The 22,791-nt window shown below is 42.1% G+C and overlaps 1 protein-coding gene across 2 annotated transcripts in view; it reads left to right on the forward strand.

The window, feature by feature from the left end:
• notch1b (notch receptor 1b) overlaps nucleotides 1-22,762 on the forward strand; it is a 58,329-nt gene extending 35,567 nt beyond the window's left edge. The window contains exons 14-34 of one of the 2 annotated variants that reach the window (XM_008276419.1): nucleotides 4-149; nucleotides 265-378; nucleotides 1,066-1,185; nucleotides 2,237-2,389; nucleotides 2,476-2,704; nucleotides 4,010-4,211; nucleotides 5,031-5,184; nucleotides 5,325-5,509; nucleotides 6,821-6,953; nucleotides 8,032-8,289; nucleotides 9,450-9,562; nucleotides 10,943-11,514; nucleotides 12,714-13,142; nucleotides 13,349-13,497; nucleotides 15,812-16,025; nucleotides 16,352-16,442; nucleotides 16,702-16,867; nucleotides 18,203-18,501; nucleotides 18,818-18,965; nucleotides 19,070-19,167; nucleotides 19,942-22,762. In XM_008276419.1, the coding sequence (XP_008274641.1) occupies nucleotides 4-149; nucleotides 265-378; nucleotides 1,066-1,185; nucleotides 2,237-2,389; nucleotides 2,476-2,704; nucleotides 4,010-4,211; nucleotides 5,031-5,184; nucleotides 5,325-5,509; nucleotides 6,821-6,953; nucleotides 8,032-8,289; nucleotides 9,450-9,562; nucleotides 10,943-11,514; nucleotides 12,714-13,142; nucleotides 13,349-13,497; nucleotides 15,812-16,025; nucleotides 16,352-16,442; nucleotides 16,702-16,867; nucleotides 18,203-18,501; nucleotides 18,818-18,965; nucleotides 19,070-19,167; nucleotides 19,942-21,300 (5,332 nt within the window). In that variant the 3' untranslated portion in view covers nucleotides 21,301-22,762. The remainder of the gene's footprint in view (nucleotides 1-3; nucleotides 150-264; nucleotides 379-1,065; nucleotides 1,186-2,236; nucleotides 2,390-2,475; nucleotides 2,705-4,009; nucleotides 4,212-5,030; nucleotides 5,185-5,324; nucleotides 5,510-6,820; nucleotides 6,954-8,031; nucleotides 8,290-9,449; nucleotides 9,563-10,942; nucleotides 11,515-12,713; nucleotides 13,143-13,348; nucleotides 13,498-15,811; nucleotides 16,026-16,351; nucleotides 16,443-16,701; nucleotides 16,868-18,202; nucleotides 18,502-18,817; nucleotides 18,966-19,069; nucleotides 19,168-19,941) is intronic. The other variant, XM_008276420.1, reaches the window with a different exon arrangement.
• Nucleotides 22,763-22,791: the final 29 nt, after the last annotated feature.

The following is a 22,791-nucleotide window of genomic DNA, read 5'->3' on the forward strand; positions in this document are numbered from 1 at the left end:
CAGCTATAAATGCCTATGTGACTCCGGCTGGAGCGGCAAAAACTGCGACATCAACAACAATGAGTGTGAATCCAACCCGTGCATGAATGGAGGCACCTGCAAGGACATGACCAGCGGATACGTCTGCACCTGTCGCATGGGCTTCAGCGGTCAGTGTCTGCTTTCGGAAAACCACATTTGTCCCCCCCCCAACACCACTTGACCACCGACCTTTCCTTAAACTGATGTGTTTGTTTAAAAATCTATTATCCGCTCTAACCGCAGGCCCGAACTGCCAGACCAACATCAACGAATGCGCCTCCAACCCCTGCCTCAACCAGGGCACCTGCATTGACGACGTCGCAGGTTACAAGTGCAACTGCGTCCTGCCTTACACGGGTATGAAAATATTATTGAAAATATTCAATACGCCCTGGTGTTCTGGCATTTCCTTCCAGCGGGAGGACAGTTTCCACAAGCTGCAGACTTTAAGTTGTTGGGCGAGGAGGAAAAATGTGCGGCGGATGAAATAGCTGTCGAGTAAAGTTCAGCTGCAAGGCTTCCTCGGGGCTCGACGACACCGAGCCTCTGACTCATCGCGCTCCTCTGTGAGCTGGGAAATATTTTCATGCCATCTCGTTTATTATTTGACCAAACAGATAGTGACGGAAAGACGAAGGGCAAAAATTTCTTGCATTCGTCTTGTATTTTTTGGAAAAACCCACAAGTCTTTGAATAATAAAAGGCTCTTGCTTGTGTCGGGGTGGGAACGGGGCGCTTGACACATTTCCTGTTTGCCTGCTTCCCGTCTCACAGAACAGCAAATGGCTTCACAATGGGCGGAAACTGGAGCCGGCTTCCTGTACGAGCCGAGTGTTGTGGAAACAGATAGGGGAATGTCTCCGCAGGCCTCTGATACTGACAGAACCTGGCTCGAATCCTCTGATAGCACTGATTGAAAGATGATTCTGTGTCCATTTGGGTTGGGTTATCTCCAAGTTCATGACTCCTGTGAGATATCACACGGTGGAAGTCGAACACGGTTGGCGGCGTATTTTGTTTAAAGGTGTGTTTCTTGTGTTGCAGGAGAGAACTGTGAAACCTTGATGGCCCCCTGTAGCTCCAAACCCTGCAAACATGGAGGAGTTTGTGAGGAGTCGCAGGATTATCTCAGCTTCTCTTGCGTCTGTCCTGAAGGATGGCAAGGTATCCGTTAATGTCTGTGCGCTACAACTACTGACAGTTGTAGACAATGGTGGCTGTAGACGTTTCCAAAGATACAAGACTTGAAAGAAAGTTGGATACTTCAAATAATCCTAGAACAAAATGGTCCTTGTGCAGAGTATCCATTGCATAAAACAGCAGCTGTAGCTCAACGTTCAAACACCTATAGAGAACACACACAGGAGCTACTCAACCTGAAGACACTTTTACTTCTCTCCTGCTCTCTGTGCTCACATATTGTGCAGTTTAATGCCACCAGATTCCCAATAAAGCTGTCCTCATTTCCATATTTTTCTGTTTCTGTTGTCAGATAACGGAACAAGTGTGAAATAGCGACTAAAACGCGGCTCATTAAGATGACATATGTTGCTAAAAGCCTGATTTACTAACTTAAAAGTTATCGTGAGTTAAAGGTGACACTTGTGCTGTATTTTCATAAACATTCAAAGCTGCTATTAAAGCCAGAGGGCAGAAAAATAAGAAAATAAGGAGAAAAGGAGCTTCTTTAGCTACTCTGTGCTTGTAAAATATCCAATGTTGCACTTTGTTTAATATACAGATTAACATTTATCACTATGGAAAGGGTTTTTAAAAAAAAACAAAAAAAAAACTTGGCTTTCTTTAAGAGTTGAGCTACTGACATAATTAGTACCCCTCCTCCCCCCCATTTAGGTTAATCAGCTAATTAGTCAAATAAAATAGTCCATATATTAATCATTAGAAAGTGTTTGTTAATGGCCACCCTGAGCCCAGGAGCTATTTAGCTGTGAACACTGAGGTGCTACAGCCCTGCTATGTGTTCCCAACAGAGGAAAACCCTTTTTATAGTACAGAACATTTAAAATGACAGTTTCAGTTTCATATCCATGTGCTTGCACAGCAAAACTCTGCACCCAGGCCCTCTGGTTCCTTGTTTTCATTCGTTTTAGTGGATCTTTATGTCTAATTCTGTTCCCCACGTGTACTTCTTTTTGTGCCACCACTCCAAGAAGAGCGGAAATTTACTTTCTGTTCCTCTTTCGATCCCTCCCAGGCCAAACGTGTGAGGTGGACATCACAGAGTGCGTGAAGAACCCGTGTCGCAACGGAGCGACCTGCCAGAACACTTTGGGCAGCTACCGGTGTGGCTGCAAACCGGGCTTCACCGGGCGCAACTGTGAAACCAACATCGACGACTGCAAGCCCAGTAAGTTAATCAATCCTTCTCCCTTTTTCTCTTTTCCGTTGATTGGTGAAGGCGCACGGAGCTCAGTGTTACGCCTCTTCCCACAGACCCCTGCAGCAACGGAGGCCTCTGCCAGGACGAGGTGAACGGCTTCTTGTGCACCTGCCTGCCAGGCTTTAGAGGAACAAAGTGCGAGGAGGACATCAACGAGTGCGAGAGCAACCCCTGTAAGAACGGAGCCAACTGCACCGACTGCGTCAACAGCTACACCTGCACCTGCCCGCCCGGCTTCAGCGGCATCCACTGTGAAAACAACACTCCCGACTGCACTGAGAGGTACGCAGCTCACAGAAAGCGTCACAGAGATCAGTTTTAAACCTCACAGCTTTGTATCCTAAGAGCTCAGACTGACAGCTGAACACTGGTCCTGGTGTACGTTTACACAGATTGTTGAACGAGGGCATCTCTGCAGATCAACAGGTTCGTTTTCAGCCACTTGTTAATGAAGCCCTTATTTTGTTGTCCACTACTGCCCCCTCTGGTGAAGTGTTGACTTGCAGCAGCAGACTCCAACATCTGCTGAACTGAAGATGTCCCACATACAGTTAGGAAGTTAATTAGACTTCCACATTAATTCCTCTGAACCCCAGGCAGCTTCTGGATTTTTTTCATTTTTGTTTTTTTCACAAGTCCTGCACCTCTATGGAAACAGCACAACCATAAGACCCAACCCAAAGATAACAAAATGTCCTCTGTGCAGTATGACACAGTTATAATGCCAATAAAATAAATGAATAAATAAAAATGTATTTCTTTTACTGTTTTTTTTTTTTTCCCAAAAAGTAAAATCAAGATGCACAACATTTTTCCTTCTGGTGTCTCTACATAGAAATATACTGAATTAGTTTCCACGCTTGTCTGCTATCTGTTTTGCATAAACACAGCCTGCTGTTCAGCCCAGTTCAGACAAAAAGTCTTAGAATTTTTGCTACATGACTGTTAGTCACAGCTGAGGCAAACATGGCTTTTCATTTGCACAGAGAAACGCAGAATTTTTTAGTTTTTTGCAGAATCTGCTCAGTGCAAATGTTTTATTTTGGGCAAAAGTAAAGGAGACACAGAGGATACAGTGTTTTAGATGAAATATTGCAATTGCCGATTTGGTTAATTTACCTGAAAGAATGACACATCACAGGTGAGTAGTTGAAGGACTAGTTGTCACAAAGTCGAAAATCTTGTTGACAAGGTTGACAATTCTTTCTGTTTTTGTTACAGTTTCTGACAAAACTTCTCTGATAAATGGTGTAATTTCTGTGATTTTTACAGGGATAACATGCCATGCTATCCTGGTTAGATGAATGTGTGGCTGCTGCACTGTTTTGACAAATGACAAAAGTAGTTTTGTCCATTCAAGCCGTGAAGCTGCCGTGTGGGGAAAAGTTTGAATGTGAAGTAGGCCATTGCTGTAAGAAAAGCGTTTGTTCTTTGGCAGCTTCTGCAGATAAATTAGATGTGATTGTGCCTGAAGTTCAGAAAATGAGAGTTTTATCGACGTGCTCTCTTTTTCCTGAAAAGCTTCAGCATATATTGTTTTTATCTTTGTATGTTTATATAACTGTTCATATCTGTGTTTTTTCACAGCTCCTGCTTCAATGGCGGCACCTGCGTGGACGGCATCAACACCTTCACCTGTTTATGCCCGCCAGGCTTCACTGGGAGCTACTGCCAGCACGACATCAACGAGTGTGACTCCAAACCTTGTCTGAACGGAGGCACCTGCCAGGACAGCTACGGCACCTACAAGTGCACCTGTCCACATGGATATACTGGACTCAACTGTCAGGTAGGAGGAGGATGACGTCTGTTATCAGGAGTTATGTGGTATTCTAGTAAACAAAGAAGTGTAGAGTTGCAGGTCAAAAGATGTCTACTTGGACTGGTGAAAGCCGGTTACATTTGATTGAAAGGGGAACATTTTTAGTTGTTTTGGATACTATTTTGATGAAGTATGCAGGTACAGTACTAAATAAAATGTTCATACACTTGTAAAGATCACTTATATATTTATCAGAATTGGACTATTTGGTCACGATAACCAGAAATATTTTTTGAGGAGAGAAGAAGAGGCCTTTTAACAACAAACTTACCGTACAGCATGGCGGTGGCAGTATTGTGCTCTGGGGCTGTTTTTGCTGCCAGAAGAACTGGTGCTTAACAGAAAGTAAATGACAAGAGGAGGTTTAAAGATGCAACCAGAAGCTTGTGGACAGCTGCCTAGTTGAGGTGAAAATGGAAAGGGGATGTTTAACCTGATATTAGTATATTTTATGAAAGAACCAAAATGCATGATTATTTTTTGTGACACATGTTTGAATCATGTCATCACAGAAAATTAAGTGAGAAGCCAAGACTGCCGTGATAAACATGGTCTTTACAAGTGTATACAAACTTTTGTCCACAACTATAGCACCTGTTAGGACACTATAATGTGAGCATTTAAATGCAAAAATGAAGTTTTTCTTAATTTTAGCGGACACTTTTACACACCTTTTGACCTACAAATCACCAGGTCAAAACTTATATGAAGTGGTGAACATTCGACTGATTCTGCATATAAAAACAGCACCCAGTAAATGTTGACTGCGTCTCATGTGCGTTTCAGAACCTGGTTCACTGGTGCGACTCGTCACCCTGTAAAAACGGGGGAACCTGCTGGCAGAGGGGAACCACGTACAGCTGCGAGTGCGAGACCGGGTGGACTGGTCTTTACTGTGACGTCCCCAGTGTGTCCTGTGAGGTGGCGGCCAAACAGAGAGGTAAAATCCTGTCCGCTTTAAAACACACATGCAGTTAAAATGACAACACGATGCACTGAGTGTCCAAATCTAACTGTGCAAAATACATTTTCCAAAGCATCACTAACAGCAGTTTTCTCCACCTCACACTCTCTGATCAGGGGTCGACGTCGCCCATCTGTGTCGTAACTCGGGTCAGTGTCTGGACGCCGGAAATGTTCACTACTGCCACTGTCAGGTCGGATACACCGGCAGCTACTGTGAGGAGCAGGTGGACGAATGCACTCCAAACCCCTGCCAGAACGGAGCCACCTGCACTGACTTCCTGGGTGGATACACCTGCAAGGTAACAACTCAATTGAATTTAGAAAACTTTATAAAACGGTATAATCAGACTGTTTTTAGTGTTTTATCTATTTGTTGTCCATGCTGTTCTTGTGAAAAATGGCTCAAACTAAATGTGTTTGAACCCCAAAGGCCATCAGCAGGTCGAAAGTCATGTTTAAGTTGCAAAATATATAAAAGCCACAAACTGGAAAGAGAAAAAAAATTATCTTATTTCCTTGAACTACTCACTTGTAGTGTGCTGTTCTGTTTGAAAACTTATCTAATTTTTATATCTCATCAAATCACTTTATTTTGCAGGTTTCATGTGCAAATGTGCCAAAAAAAATCAACCATTTTAATCAACCAGAATCTGTAAAAGATCTAATATTCTTTGCTCTGTGACATTAACATCAAGACATTATTGATCCGACAAACAGTCAGGCGACAACAATTTATGGACTCTTTGGCTGAACTGCAGGCAGTGCTTTTACAGCAGATAGAAGGAAACAAATACAAATCTAAGTAGCAGAATATCCATACTGTGCATATTTACCTTTGTTTTCTAATTTTGGTAACAACTGTGGACATTTGGAAAAAATGTTGTACATGTTAATTGCTTTAAGAAGCACAGATTTTAAGAAATTCAACCTTAATTTTTTTTTTTTTTTATGATTTATGACATTATGGCATTGATATATTAGTATATATATATTGTATATTATTTTATTTATTGGAGTTCTGTCTACTTCTAGCTATGGTTGCACTGATTCCATAGATGTGCAGGACTTTATATTGCAGTTTAAAATTAGTTAACAATGAGCCAAAGTGAAAAACACCCAGGCTTAGAGGGTTAAATCAATATTTACATTTTCATGCCTATAATTCTGTCATGACATGTTTCCTGTTAAAGGCAGCTCAGTTTTCTGGTACTATAAAGCTCCTTTTAGTTTTAATTTGACTGCCACATATCTTGGCATTTTGAAGTCTTAACTTGACAAACTTTAAAATCACTGCAGATCTGTTTCTGTATCTCAAACTGAAGCACACAGCCGGCATTCTGTCGGCTGCAGTGATAATGAAGAGGCAGGTTTATAAATAGCAAACAAACAGCTCGGTTGTGTTAATCCACCTTGGAGTAAAGGATCTGCTGGCCTTGGCAGGATGGAGGCCAGAAAACAGCCAGGTAAACAAAAACCATCTTTGTTTCATGTCAGACATTGATTAAACTTTCCCCTCTCTTCTCCCCCGCTGTCTTCCTCTTTCTTTCGTCCTTCCTTCCTTCCTCCCTCGTCTTCTCCTTCCCCTCCTTCCTGTTCCTCCTCTCCCTCAGTGCATGCCAGGCTTCTTGGGGACCAACTGCTCTGTGGAGATCAATGAATGTCTCTCCCAGCCGTGCCAGAACGGGGGCACCTGCATTGACCTGATCAATACCTACAAATGCTCCTGTCCCCGGGGAACCCAAGGTCAGCGGACCCCACGCACACTCCTCCATCCTCTCCATCCTCGTCTCCACGCTTCATTAATTAGGGCTTAACGGCACCCAGGGCATGAACACTCCTCCCGCCGTCTTACCTTCCGTCTCTTCCTCCGCTCGTCAAATACGCCATCGATTTTTTCTTCTTCCTCTCAGACATGAAGGGAGTTTGCGTTGTAGGTCAGCCGAATGTGGCAGCAGAGACGAGCGGATCCAAAAAAAAAAAAAAAAACAGCCAACATGTTGTTTGAGATCAATAAACTAAAACATTTCTGATTCAGCTCGACATTTTTGAACACATCTGAACTTTTTGACAGTGCTTATGAAAGCATGCACACATTTTATGTTCTGGTTATTTGTGGCTCTTTCTGAGTCTTTACTTGGATTTCTGTGTTTCATTTCTGGACACTGTAGGACAAAAGATGCAAAATACTAAACTTATGGCTGACACATCCTAGCACCACTCCTCTAACTTTACTGATTCTCTTCATTTTTTTTCTCCATGTTCATATTTATTTAAATTTCATATTCCTATATCTTAACTTGCAGCTGCAACAAAATGAACATAAAAACAGGGAAATGTCATTCTTGCATTTATCAGTGATGTCTATGCAGATTACATTTTAACAATTTGACTTTTGTATGATTAAAAAGGAACATGTACACATTTTTTTGAATATTTAGTTGAACTGACAAAATGCGAAGCTAAAATTTGATGAGCTTCAAGAAGAGATGAAACATTAATTTCCCTAAAATTTCACTTCACAATTCCACTGATTGTTATTCTGATTAATTCTGTGAGATATTTACCATCTTTTAGATATCTTCTTTACACTATTGTGCCTTTCTGCAGGTATTGATCACTCCTTTTAGGTATAAAACCCAGCCTAATCTGATGTTGTTTAATGTCTTCCTGGAAAATTAAAATAGAAGCACTTGAGACGGTTAAAAGGAAAACTATTCTTGCCACAAAGCACCTCACTTTTAGTCACAAAATCACTGCACTGATAACACATTTCTGCCGTTTTAAACTGACTGAGTTGACGTTCTTCCGTCGGCGTCCCCAGGCGTGCACTGCGAGATCAACGTCGACGACTGCAACCCGTTCACGGACCCCGTCACCAAAGAGCCCAAGTGCTTCAACAAGGGGAAGTGTGTGGACGGAGTGGGAGGCTACCACTGCATCTGTCCCGCAGGGTACGTGGGCGAGCGCTGCGAGGGTGACGTCAACGAGTGCCTGTCCAACCCCTGCGACCCGCGAGGGACGCACAGCTGCATCCAGCTCACCAACAACTACCGCTGCGAGTGTCGCACCGGATACACAGGTAACGGATCAGAGAAGGAGAAAGAAATAATAGGTGTTCCATCTCTCCTTACATGCTTATGATCTGGGTTAGTCAATCTAAAGACCTGCACCTCTATGGAAACAGCACAACCAAGGCTGGGTGTAGAGAGAACTCAGAAATGTCTTCTGTTCAGTTTGACATAGTCGTAATGCCATGAATCATATGACGTGTAAAGACAAAAGTTGAATTTCTTTGAGGAAAAAAACACAGATGTTGCCAATACCAACATTTTGATTTTGTTTCAGCACTTGTCTCCTCTCTGCTCTGTGTAAACACAGCCTGCAGTTCAGCCCAGTTCAGCCCAAAAGTCCCTGAATTTTTGTCATGTGACTGTTGATCACAACTGAGTCACTGCTCACTAGACCCCGCTTGCACTAAGTAGCACTGAATTTTTTTTTGCAGATTTTGTGCAAATGGTTTGTCTTTAACAATTTTTTAAATGAGGTAAAGTTGAGTCATTTTGATGAAATATTTGAATTTTTAATCTCAGATTTGGTTGTTTGACTGAATTGCACGTCATAGACGATGAGTTTAAGGACTTTCAAAAAGTTGAACATTTCACTATTCTCTCTCTTTTTACAGTTTTTGACTCTGATAAATGGAAGAATTTGAGCGATTTTGTAAAGACAACATGCCGTTCTACGTTGTTGGGTTTTGGGGTTTAGAGGGCTAAACTTTAGGATTATTTTTTACATTTTTTAAATTTACCTACATTTCTATTTCCTATAATGAGATATCCTCCATTCTTTTGAACCATATTTCTATTGTATTTTCTGACGTTTTTATCATTTTTACAGAACTTATGTGTCATAAGGAAACATGTTGTTGGATTTTTCGCAATGATGTGTTTTTATTTATTTATTTAGTTAATTTTCTTTGAAATTGGGACAGTCACAGTTGATAAATCAGCTTTTTAGTGCTTTCAGGTAATTGTCTCTGTTTAAATCGGCATTATTTTTTTAAATACTGATATTCCTTGTGACTTATTAGTCAGTAAATAAGTGATATTTGACACTTTATTGGTCTTGCTCTAAGAGAAATCACGTGTGATATTGGAAGTAAACCCTAAAATCATAATAGGAAATGAAGAGGTCTTTTTTCATCTGTAAATAATGTGATGAACCCTTTTGTGTGTGCAGGTCAGCGCTGTGACACAATCTTTGACGGCTGTAAAGGGAAACCTTGTCGCAATGGAGGAACCTGTGCCGTGGCCAGCAACACGCCGCACGGCTTCATCTGCAAATGTCCTCCTGTGAGTACAAACACCTGCTCCCACATTCACACAGATCTATGTATGGATATTATCAGAAAGTGCATTAATCCTACATGTTAAACCCAAACCTTTAGTCTAACCTTCCCCTCATATGAAAGGTTAAACGACTGGAGACTGATGTTCTGATTGGAGGTGACATTGTGAGTGTGTCAGCAGCTTTCAGGCCTCATTAATGTCAAGCAAAGTCGTGGTTGCTGCAGCTTTTCTTTTTATGGTCTGACTGCGACATCAATAGGATTTTAAAACATTTTAAAGATTTCCATTAGATTTTATAGCCTCACACATCCAACAGGTGTTTTGTTGCCTCCTGAAGAAGGACACTATTTGCTGCACTTCACCCTAATTTAGCCCTATTGCATCTTAAATGATAAATCAAAATATAAATCTGGTATTTGAAAGTATACAAAATTATATATGCCTTATTCCATCCATATTTACCAAATTTTTGAAACAGTTTCTGCTCGACCATCTCTGATTTGCCTGAATTTATTTATTTTTAAATCATAAACTATAGATATTTAAAATGCTATCTGAATTTCAAAATTCTGAATTAATCGCACGATGAGAATAACTGTGAAAAAAATCAGGCTTTTATATTCAATAGCTCCTGAGATATCAAAGAGAACCCCAAATTTCAATATTTAAAAAAACTTGCTGACGTGCATTTAAGTGTTTCTTGGCAAGTGTTTAATGTATTAATCTAAATTTTCACAGATATCTTTATAAATATCTAAACATTATGCTGTGAAAATTTCAGGTAAATCAGAAATAGCTGAGCTGAAATTGTTTAAAAAATAAAAATAGACACCAAAACACCCACATCAACAGGAAGCTCGTTAGAGTTTGCAGTGATGTCCATGCAGATGCTATTTTAAAAACTTGCACATTTGCATTATTAAAAATGAACATTTACACATTTTTTTATATGCAAACACATATTTTGGGTGAAAATGAAAAGCTGAAAATGAATAATTTGATGTCATGTTTTAGGGCAGAACAGCAAAGCAGAAGAATAACAGATTAAAAAAACAACTACAACTGCAAAAAAGGATCCGTTCAGGGTTGCATCAACTGAAGAAAGAGTGTTTGCATATTACAACTATGCAATACTCATTTTTAATAATCCAGAAATCCAGCTTTTGGAAATGGCAAATCTCACTTTGACTCCACAGACATGACCATGAATTACATTGGATTCAAGTCTAAAACCTCTCATCTAATTCCTAAAAACATTGATTTCTTACAGGTGTTTAAGGTCTAATTGAAGCACCTGGATGAAACAGCAGTATCTGATTTTTGATGGCTAAATTATAATCCTAATTCATAGATGTCTTATTTGTTGTTGTTTTTTTTTTTTAGGGCTTCACCGGCTCCACGTGTGAGTACGACTCCCAGGCCTGCGGCAGCCTCCACTGCCGCAACGGAGGCACCTGCATCTCCGGCCACAAGAGTCCCAAGTGCCTGTGCACGCCGTCGTTCACCGGGCCCGAATGCCAGTACCCCACCGACAGCCCCTGCAACTCCAACCCCTGCTACAACGGCGGCACGTGCGAGTACACCTCGGAGGCGCCGTTCTACGAGTGCGTCTGCCCCGCCAACTTCAACGGCCTCCGCTGCCACATCCTGGACTACAGCTTCCAGGGAGGGCCGGGCGAGGAGATCGCGCCGCCGACGGAGGTGGAGAAGGCCTGCGAGATCCCGCAGTGCGAGGAGCGCAGCCACAACAAGTACTGCGACGTGCTGTGCAACAACCACGAGTGCGGCTGGGACAACGGCGACTGCTCGCTTAACTTCAACGACCCCTGGAAGAACTGCTCGACCTCGCTGCAGTGCTGGAGGTACTTCAACAACGGGAAGTGCGACTCGCAGTGTGACAACGCCGGATGTCTTTACGACGGCTTCGACTGCCAGAACCTGGAGGGAAAGTGCAAGTAGGTGACATTTCTGTTTAGAGGTTACAAGGCCAGTTCAGTGCTTTTAGGTAAATATGTTGAGCATTAAATAGCTTGTGTATTGATCTGTTCTGGAATTCTGCTGATTAGACACTAAAAAGAGCAGACAGGCTGTGGAAGATAAAAAAGTACCTTAAAAGGTTTTTGTTTTTCACCTTATGAACCCCAGAACTGCTGGTTGGTTTGTTAGGCATCTTATTTTGAAAAGACAACGCTAAAAAATACACCATTTGTCAGAGATTTAAAAAAAATTTAAAATTAAAAAGTTTAAAAAGAATCAGGACTTTTTTTTTGAATTTCTGATGGCATTTAAAGTTTAGTTGTTAAAATTTACCAAATCTAAGGTTAAAATCATAACATTTCATTAAAATCCATTTTATTCAACATGTCTCATTTAAAATTAGCTAAAAATAAACTATTTACAATGAAGAGATTCTGTAAAAAACAAACAAAAAGAAAAGAAAAGAAAAGAAAAGAAAAGAAAAGAAAAGAAAAGAAAAGAAAAGAAAAGAAAACATGAATATATATAATATATATAAACTTCATCAACAGTCTGGCTGAACTGGTTGAACTGCCGGCTGTTTACAAGGAGCAGATAGGAGACAAGTATGGAAATAAATTCAAAATGCATGAAGCAAAGTATTTATAGTATCTACACCTTTTTTCCAGTATTGCTAACACACATGTGGGCACTTGCTTAAATGTGCATTGTACATTTTAAATTCCAGATTATTATACTTTTTTGAAAACTCAGCAATCGAAAGCGTCCACCTGTTGTTTTTATATGTTGTAAAAAACTTTCTTTTTTTATGATTTATGGCATTAAAGCTGTGTTATACGGCACAGAATAGTTTTTTTGACTTTGCACTTCTAGCCATGGTTTTACTATTTTCACAGAGATGCATTACTTTATACTGCAATTAAAAATGAGCTAACAATGAGTAAAAAGGTAACAGGAACAAAAAAGTAAACAAACACTTGATAGCTTTTTTTTTTCTAGCACATCAGGGAATTAAGTAGTTTGAAACATTCAGACTGTTTTTTTCCTAAAACTCTGTCATGTTCTGCTCCTTTCAAATTTAAATTACTTATTTTCTGGACATAAAACATGTTAAACTTGACTGTCTCAACTTTACATCAATTTTAAAAAACCCTAATTCCTGTGTTTTTCCCTGCAGCCCTCTGTACGACCAGTACTGCAAGGATCACTACGCCGACGGCCACTGCGACCAGGGCTGCAACAACGCCGAGTGCGAGTGGGACGGCCTGGACTGTGCCAACAACATGCCGGAGAAGCTGGCGGTGGGCCAGCTGGTCCTGGTGGTCCACATCACCCCTGAGCAGCTCCTCAACAACTCCTTCGGCTTCCTGCGCGAGCTCAGCCGCGTCCTCCGAACCAATGTGATATTCAGGAAGGACGCCAAGGGGGAGATGATGGTCTACCCGTACTACGGCAACGAGCACGAGCTGAAGAAGTACAACGTGAAGCGCTCGGTGGACTCGTGGTCCGAGGTTCCCGGACAGGTGCTGAACAAGGTGAAGAGGAGCCTGTACGACATGGCCGGCGGCAGAACGAAGAGGGAGCTGGATCATTTGCAGATCAAAGGGTGAGGAAGCATCTTTAGAAATAGTCCACTCATCAACAAATGTGTGAATTTTTAGTGCACAAAGTATGTTTTGTCATGGAACATACAACAAGCTTCTATTGTCTTTCTTTTCATACGCCGAGTCATTCCACTTATTTTGTTTTCTTGTGATCCAACTAAATAATAAAGTTTGCTCTCTGCGTGTTCTTTCTCTTCTCCCCCTTTAGTTCAATCGTCCACTTGGAGGTGGACAACCGTCAGTGCTTCCAACAGTCCACTGAGTGTTTCCAGAGCACCAACGACGCTGCAGCTTTCCTCGGGGCGTTGGAGTCGAGTGGCACACTGGACGTTCCATTCACCATCGAAGCTGTTTTTAGTGAGTATATCTCATAGATATCTGCATGCATCAAGAAAAAACAAGTCTCTGCTCATTGATAATTTTGTCGTTAGAAACTAACGGACGGTTTGGCTCCACACCTACAAATTCTGAATTCTCTTATCATACCATTTTCAAAAGCAACAGTTTTAGATTTTTGTATGGCTTGTGTCTACTTTTTCAGCCATTCTTTGTTTTTATTCATTCATATACGGGCATGGAACTCAATTAACACACACGGTGAAGTCATTGTGCTACGGAAATGCAGACTTTTTTAATCAATGTGCACTTAAAGGATAAATCTACTGATATTCTGTATTTATCTTATTGTCTGCAAATGTCAAGAAAAGACCAAACCCAACAATGAGCTGATCTGTCATGTTATTCAAAGCTGAATAAGCTTTGTGCCATATGGCTCCAGTGATGTCCAGACACTGTTGAAACGACATTAGTGAGCGTCAGGTTGCACAAGATGACACGTTCCTGCATCTTGATGGACATATATATACATATTTTGAGTCAATTTTGCATTCTGCTGCAGGGAATTAGAACACAACATTTGTGCCTCTTTTTGTAGAAGTAAGTGAGACTTTAAGGTTGAGTGCCGCAGATAAAGAACTGAAATGATGTTTTGGAAACAGCAAAAGCATGCAAACTGCACTACACTATAAACTGTACATTAAAGATGAATGTAACCTTTAGACTAGAATGAAACCAACCTGTAAGTGCCTCAGAACTGCATTCTCTCTAACAGCCAGCAGGGGGCGACTCATCTGGTTGCAAAAATAAGTCCAATTGTTTAGACGTGTATAAGAAAAGGAACCTACTTCTCACTTAATTTGTCACGACACTGAACATTTTCCTGATGAGTTTATGGACTCAGTTGCGAGTTTCAAGTCTCCCTCAATTCAGCCTGAAGTTCATTTTGAAAATGAAGGTCCCAAAATAGTCGCCAAATAGACAATAAATCAGGGCCTGTTTCAGAGATTGTCCAGTCAGATCCTCCACATGCTCATTACGTCCCTGGTGATAGTAAAAAATAAAATAAAATTAAGGCTTCAGAACCCAAAACCAATGGATGAAGTTGCTACATCCATCTTTTATATACTTTAAACTACACCTTCCAATCCACAGTAATGTAAATTTAATGCACATTTCATGTTTTCAGGAAATGGCTAAACAACTGTAGCAAGTTCCACGGGTCTGTAATTGATTTCTAGTTACAGTGCAAACCAAAGGCTGCCAGGAATAGCAGGAAAAAAACACTAAACATGACTTTAATAAGTTGTTATGTGAAATAAAATTGGCTAAAACATGAAAAACCACCAGCACGGTCCTTTAAGGCCTCGTTGCAGTGTCCGCACATTCGGATTAGACACGTGCTCACACTTGAAATGAACGTATCCGTCGTGGCCCCTGGCCGGGTCCTAACCCTGCAACTCTTTGATTGCGTATTTGTTATGCAGCGGTGAACAAATGCAGTCGTGAATCTCATGGCCTAAACAATCAATCCTTCCCTCTGTGTGTAAATCCAATGGCTCCAGGCACCAAAATGGTTAATTGTTGCAAATCAACTCATCCAGCCCCCTACTCACATAATATAACAGTATCTTTCTCAGACGTGTACGGATATACGTTCGCGGGATAACACACTCGCACACATGCACGCACACACACTTCATCCCACAGTGCGAGGGGCTGCTGCAACCTTCACCTCGCTGAATGTAATACCAGGACTTAATGTATCTCTGAGGGTTTAGGTTGGGGGAGTTTATCATTTCAAAATCGTTAGTGGAAAAAAAAGAGAAGGGGAAAAATTGATCGGGAGTGTGCTAGAAGTTGGGAGTCTTTGTTATCTCGAAAATCCTAATAAATCCTTCGTCTTTACAGCTTAAAGCGCGTGCAGTAATTTGAAGTTCATTAATCCCCCTCCTTTTTTTCTCTTAAAGAAGAAATGGTAAAGTTGTCTCTTGATACCCTGAGTTGAAAAGGGAGAGAGGAGGTGGTGGTGCTGTTCTTTTTTCCCCTTTTTCTTTTTTTTCCTTTTTTTTATCACGCCCCATCCCTTTTTTTTTTTTTTTTTTTCCCTTTTTTGATGAAAAGTGGTTAGCAATTCTGATTATTACTGAATAGATAGTAGAAGCTAGCTTTACAAACGGTGAGGATCGTCAGTCGGTTCTTGGCTCTGGCTGCGGTGTGTTTTGGAGTGGGAGCCGAAGAAGAAGAACCGGACTCAGGCTGATCCCGGGGCCGTCCTGTCGGTCCACGTCTGGTCCTCTGCCCGGCGTCACCATGTTGTCCCTTTTCCCACCAGGCGGTGTGGACCCCCAGCCCTCGCAGGAACTCTACCCAATCTACTTGGTCCTGGGCGGCGTGGGGATACTGGCCTTCCTTGGAGTCGGGATGGTGGCTGCCCGAAAGCGCCGCCATGAGCATGGGCGCCTCTGGCTCCCCGAGGGCTTCAAGACCACCGAGACCAGCAAGAAGAAGAGACGCGAGCCTGTCGGAGAGGATTCGGTGGGATTAAAGTAAGTTTCTTCCCCTCCCTCCGTTGGCGCTGGTTGTCGTCGGGTTCCTGATTTTCTTTGCGGGTCGGGCGAAGGGCTACTTCTGAAGGACAAAATGGGTGTAACAGTCAAATTTGGGAAAAGGGGGGGTTTTGCTTGGATCATTAATGATAATGATATAGCAGGTTTAGGTGCGCATTAATTGACTTGTTGGGGGGCAGAGGGGTGGGGTATGGATTTAATCAATGCTTTTGTTTTTTTCGGCATCGCTGCACCATTAATGGTGAGCGTCTTGGTTGGGATGGAAGCAGTGGAGGATTTTCACTGAGGTTTCTGCTTCATCACAGGCCACTGAAAAACACCTCGGACATTTCACTGATGGATGACGCCCAGACCGAATGGGGAGAAGACGAACCTTCGGACGCGAAACGCTTCAGGGTGAGCAAACAGAAATGCGACATCCGTCATATTTAGGGATTTAGGTTTATTTAATGACATAATTATACCCTTAAAAACTACATTTGGAATTTAAAAACTTTCAGTATGTGCTGTGTGAGTGACTTTACTGTGCATGAATGATTTTATCATCACTTTGGCTTTTTTTTTTGATGCTGTAATTTGATTTAAACTCTCCTGCAGTTTTTTTTTAAATTTTTTTATTTAATGTTCTCTAACCACTTGCTGCCCTTGTGTAAAGCAGTTTGATGAGCAGGCTATACTGGAGGTGGACGACCAGACAGACCACCGCCAGTGGACCCAGCAGCACCTGGACGCCGCTGACCTGCGCATCCCCTCCATCGCTCCCACACCCCCTCAGGGTGAGATCGAGAATGACTGCATGGACGTCAACGTCCGGGGACCAGGTGGGTCACCGATCATACATATTAAAGGAATTAAAGGGACCTTTCATGTTGCTGGATGACCTTTTTTATGGTTATTTTTAATCTTAAAGGCTTGGTTGTCAATATAAAAAGCACTTGACAAAGAATAATCAAGTTTAAGCTCTAATTGTTTGGCAAATTATGGATAATTTTTTTTAGGGAAGAAATTATGACCTGATCAAATTATTTAAAGTCATAAAAATTAAATTCTGTATTTTTTTTGCACTTTTTTCAGTTAAATTCTATTTTTGTTTGTGAAAAGCAGACTTGTGTGTGAAGAGAATCTTTCTGTTTGACTCTATATTAGAGAATTTGAAAAATAACTTTCGTTTAAAGAAGTAAACGACGTGCCGTGGCTTGTAAAACGGGTTGCAGCAGATATTGATTTGTTTTTAAGGGCTGCAAGCTGAAAATTTTACTTTTTTTAGTGAACACTTCTAGCAGTCGCACATTTTCTGTGCATGAATGTGTGTGTCTGGATTGATTCCTGCTTCCTCTGAGTGAACATTTCACATTTCCAGTGTGTGTGTGTGTGCGTTTTTGTGTGTGTGTCTGTGTGTGTGTAATTGTGCATGTAGGAGTTGCTAAAGCTCCATGTCCTCAGGGTAAAGGATCTTCTTCAAAGCAGCTGGCTGGAAGCCAGGCGCCTGGGGGAAAACACTGATTCCTGATCAGATTAATCATTTGACCAGTAATGGGCCTCTTGTTTCTTTTCTTTTCTTATATATATTCTACATTACAAAAACCAACGAGGGCATCAAATGCAAAAACCCAATTTTGTAGTAAGTGCCAAATTCCCTGAAGAAAAGCTACGAAAAATCAAAGTAGCCGATTTAACAACTTGAGAGCTCACTTTTTTTTTCCCCAGTCATGGATTGATGCACTTGAATCGACCAAATCTGCGAGATCTGGGGCTTGCTATCCTTTTGAAGAGGAGAAAACCTATCCAAGTCGACTGACTGAGCTGCCTCTCACAGCCAGATATTAATGCTTCGTTTTTTTGCGGCACTCTAGCTTTAGCAAGCCCTGGCCTCTATCCCCCCTAGCTTCTCTTTCCCTCTGAAGCTTCTCCTGTGCCGCGGCCTTGATCAGAATCCATTATCGAAAAGGGAGAGCTGTGATGATTCAACTGAGGCAAAAGTGTCAAATCCACATTCGATTTGTTTATTGCTTTGTTTTGATCTGCCAGATGCTTTGAAGTGCAGCCTCCTGTCTTTTCGCCTCAGCTACTGAGTCTGTGCTGACCACGCAGCCCGTTACCTACAAATTCCTTCTTTCATACGCCCCCTCTTCTCCTTCCCGCTCCTCTCTGTGCAGATGGATTCACGCCGCTGATGATCGCATCCTGCAGCGGCGGAGGCTTAGAAACAGGCAACAGCGAGGAAGAGGAGGATGCCTCCGCCAACGTGATCAATGACTTTATCTACCAAGGAGCGAACCTTCACAACCAGACCGACCGCACGGGTGAAACAGCTCTTCACCTGGCCGCCCGCTACGCTCGATCCGACGCCGCCAAACGCCTGCTGGAGGCCAGCGCTGACGCCAACATCCAGGACAACATGGGCAGGACGCCTCTGCACGCTGCTGTGGCGGCTGACGCTCAGGGAGTGTTCCAGGTGGGTTCACCTATTCCAAAATTCATTCTACTAAATTCAAATTAGTACAATGAATCACTCATAATTATTTACCCCATTTTCATTGTTGAATATCTACAGTTTAACACTAAATTTGATGGTCATATTTTAGTGTTTTGTGCAAATTTGTCGTTTCACAGTCAATCTTTAGTTGTAGCCTGATGAAGTGTAGATGTTGTATAATCTACAGACCAGAATTATCAGAGGTTATCATTATTTTAACCTACATGTAAGGTAAATTGCCTAAAAGAAACCCGTTGTGGCTCAAAAGGATTAACTTACTGTCAACCTTTTATAGATTCTGATAAGGAACCGAGCCACAGACTTGGATGCCCGTATGCATGATGGCACTACACCCCTGATCTTGGCTGCCAGGCTGGCAGTGGAAGGCATGGTGGAGGAGCTCATCAACTGCCACGCTGACGTCAACGCAATCGACGATTTTGGTAAAGCCTGAAAATCAGTATAGTCTAGTGCTGAATGTGGTCAAACGCTGAAGTTTCTCAAATGAACCACTTTACATCTAATCACTGTATTCTTGTCTCTTCAGGTAAATCCGCCCTACATTGGGCTGCAGCGGTGAATAACGTGGAGGCTGCCATCGTGCTGCTCAAGAACGGTGCCAACAAGGACATGCAAAATAACAAGGTATGGAAACAATCTCTGTCTTCTTCCAGTACAGACTGGCAACCCACTGAACCACAAGAAGTTTCAGATTTTTTGCTCCTCACATTTTTTCTTATTTTTCACTACAATATGAAGTCCTGCACCTCTATGGAAACAGTAAAACCAGGGTTTAAAGTAGCGAGACCTGTGCAGTACGATTTAGTTATAATGCCATAAAAAACAAAACAAAGAAGAAAAAAAAAAACAGTGTTGAATTTCTATGACTATTTAATTTACAAATATAGAAAAAACCTAGAAGCAGCATGTAAAAGATGAAATGTTATCAGCATTGAAAAAAATACAGACTCTACTAGCATACTAAAGTTTTTTAAATATGTATATATACTTGTCTCCTATCTGCTCAGTGTATGCACAGCCTGCAGTTTAGTTGAAAATTCTCAGAAATTTGTCATGTGATTGTTGGTCACAGCAGAGTCACTACTGGTGTCTTGGAGTCTGTTTAATGCAAACAGTTATTTTTAAATAGGACATGTAGGGGAAAAAAGTGTTTGATTTAAAGTCATGCTTTTACACTTAGATATGGTCATTTTTCCAGGCAAAACCGGAAGTCACACATGAGTAGTTTAGTGGCTGCCATAATTCTTGTTCTTGCTCTTCCAAGCTACGATAAATAGTGTAATTTATGGATGTTTAAAAAAAAATAATAAGGAGTTGTCTTTCAAACCCGAAGTTATGGGAATTAAACAAAATCTTTCAAAACTGTTTAACAAATTGTCTCCTCTCTGTTCTCCTCAGGAGGAAACCCCTCTGTTCTTGGCTGCCAGGGAAGGAAGCTATGAGACGGCCAAGGTCTTACTGGACCACTTTGCCAACAGAGAAATAACTGACCACATGGACCGACTACCCAGAGACATTGCACAGGAGAGGATGCATCACGACATCGTGCGGCTGATGGACGAGTACAACCTGGTACGAAGTCCTCCCATGCATGGAGGGTCACTGAGCACCACACTGTCGCCTCCTCTTTGCTCGCCCAACGGCTTTCTGGGCAGCATGAAGCAGCCCCAGCCTCAAGGCCCAGGCCAGGGCAAGAAGGCTCGCAAGCCCAGCACAAAGGGTATCGGGTGCAAGGATGGCAAAGATATGAAGGTGAAGAAGAAGAATTCGCAGGATGGGAAGTCTGGGAACCTCCTGGATAGTTCAGCTGTTCTGTCCCCAGTCGACTCCTTAGAGTCTCCACACGGGTATGTCTCCGATGTGGCTTCACCTCCCATGATGACCTCACCTTTCCAGCAGTCGCCGTCTGTCTCCCTGAACCATCTGCAGGGTATGTCCGACCCTCACCTGGCTGTGAACCACATGGTGATGCCCAACAAGCAGGAGCTGGCTCGAATGCAGTTTGACCCACTGCCTCCACGTCTCACCCACCTACCCGTGTCTGGCTCCACCGGTCAGGGTGCCATGAATGGCCAGTGCGATTGGCTGTCCAGGATGCACGGCAGCATGAGCCAAGCGGGTCAGTTCAACCCCTTGAGAGGAGCTCCGGGTGGCCAAGGAGGTCTGCACCAGGGAGGGCAGCACGGCATGATGACCACGACACTCCACAACGGCCACCCCACCGCCAGCCTGTCCCAGATGATGACGTACCCCAGACTGGGTCCTCAGCCGCACATCATGCAGCAGCAGGCCCAGCAGATGCAGCAGATGCAGAACCTGCAGCAGCTTCAGCAGCAGCAGCAGCAGAGCATCCAGCTGCAGCACCAGACTTCAAACACACCCAACAGCCAGAACTTCATCAGTGGGGAGCTCAGTTCCCCGGAGCTCCAGCAGGGCACAGGCAGCTCCAGCATGCCCATCCACACCATCCTGCCGCAGGAGACCCAGATCATGCCCTCCTCCATCAGCCAGTCGATGCCCAGCACCCAGTTCCTCACCCCGCCCTCCCAGCACAGTTATTCAGGCCCCATGGACAACACCCCAAACCATCAGGTCCAGGTGCCCGACCACCCCTTTCTGACCCCCTCCCCCGGCTCCCCTGACCAGTGGTCCAGTTCTTCTCCTCATTCCAACATGTCCGACTGGTCAGAAGGCATCTCGAGTCCACCGACCAGCATGCAGTCTCAGATTGGACATATACCTGAACAGTTCAAGTAGAAAGCTTCACACCCAGATGAGCTGCTGTATATTTTTTTTATAAGAAGGCACTCTTGGTGAAAAAAAAAAAAATTAAAAAAAGGAAAAGGGGCAAAGCTGTAAACAAGATTTAATAGGACTTTTATAAGCTTTTGTACTAACAGCAACATCTGTGTTTCATCCATTCTTTTTATTTATTAATGTCTTATTTATACGCATTGCCTGCTTACAGAAATTCGGGGGTCCGTGGTGTTAGGTCACAGAAAGTCCTTTTAGAGAAACTTACTTTTTAGTACTTCTTTTCTGCAGTGAAGTCACAGCATACACACTGGGTATTTATTTCCTCGAGGACTTTTAGTCTTTGGCTTTTTTAAAAAAAAATATGGTTTCTCGGCCTTTGTTTATATATATATTTTTTGAATAATCTTGTTTATAATGAAAGTCATGATTAAGGGGCATTTTTATAGAGCACATTTTTAAGTGTCAGTGTTATTTCGATTTGTTGTGGGAATTATCAGTCGATGATAAACTCGATGTGGGTTGCGTTCGCGTCATGCATTTCATGTGCAGGTCCCGTATTAACAGGATCTGTTTTTCCCCCTTTTTAAAATTTGTGATTCTTAGTTATACTCTCTAGAGTTGTTCTTGAATCGGTGGAGCAGCACTTTGTTGTTCCTCTAGATTTGATTTGTATTCATGTGTAGAGGCGTGGTGGAGATGTGAAATGTTGTACAGTATACGGCCATCTTGGAGATTGGCGGTTAAAGCAGGTTAGTCCTGTGCTGTTGGAGAACTGGCCTGTCGGCCACAGTGTATGTTATTGTCCAGGGGGAAGAGAAAACTTCACTTTCTCTCTCCCTCCTATTAGTTTGAGCCTATGGCTGTGTTTCTTTCTTTTGTAAATATGTCCTGCATTTCCTTTGTAAGCAAGATTTTGTTTAAGAAATCTTATGTCTTAAGCATGCAATTTTGAAAGGTCTCGCACCAGTCAACAGCCTCTAAAATGTAAAACAGAACAGAATATATATTTTGTATCCTATTGTCCCTTATGCATAAATAAATTTGAACTATATACAAATAGATACAATATATTGTTAGGTGACATTTTTCTCAAAAAAAAAAGGAAAATTAAATAAATATTGAGGTTTTATAAATTCATATTTATTTACTGTTCTGTCACACATGAAAGTCCAGCGAGGCAACCATTTGTGTTGTTTTTGTTACACTTTGGTAAAATGAAAATCTGTTGGCTAAGTTCTCAGCTGCGTCTACTTCTATGTTTTGTGAGACGCACCCTGGTAGTTTGCAAAATGTTATAATTTTTAAGAAAACACATTAGGTTGTAGTGAAATTGTAATATCTGCAATATGTTTCCTTCCTCTTATAAAGTTATAATTTGCAAGAAATGTATTTTCCCTTTTCGTTTTCAATCTGTAAAAATGTTTCTTGTTATAATAAAGGGCACTTGAGTGTCTTGAACTTATGAGAACTGTCTTTTTTTTCCCAGTCTGT

This window comes from Stegastes partitus, unplaced genomic scaffold, assembly GCF_000690725.1.
Source record: "Stegastes partitus isolate 25-593 unplaced genomic scaffold, Stegastes_partitus-1.0.2 Scaffold71, whole genome shotgun sequence".
Classification (NCBI taxonomy): domain Eukaryota; kingdom Metazoa; phylum Chordata; class Actinopteri; family Pomacentridae; genus Stegastes; species Stegastes partitus.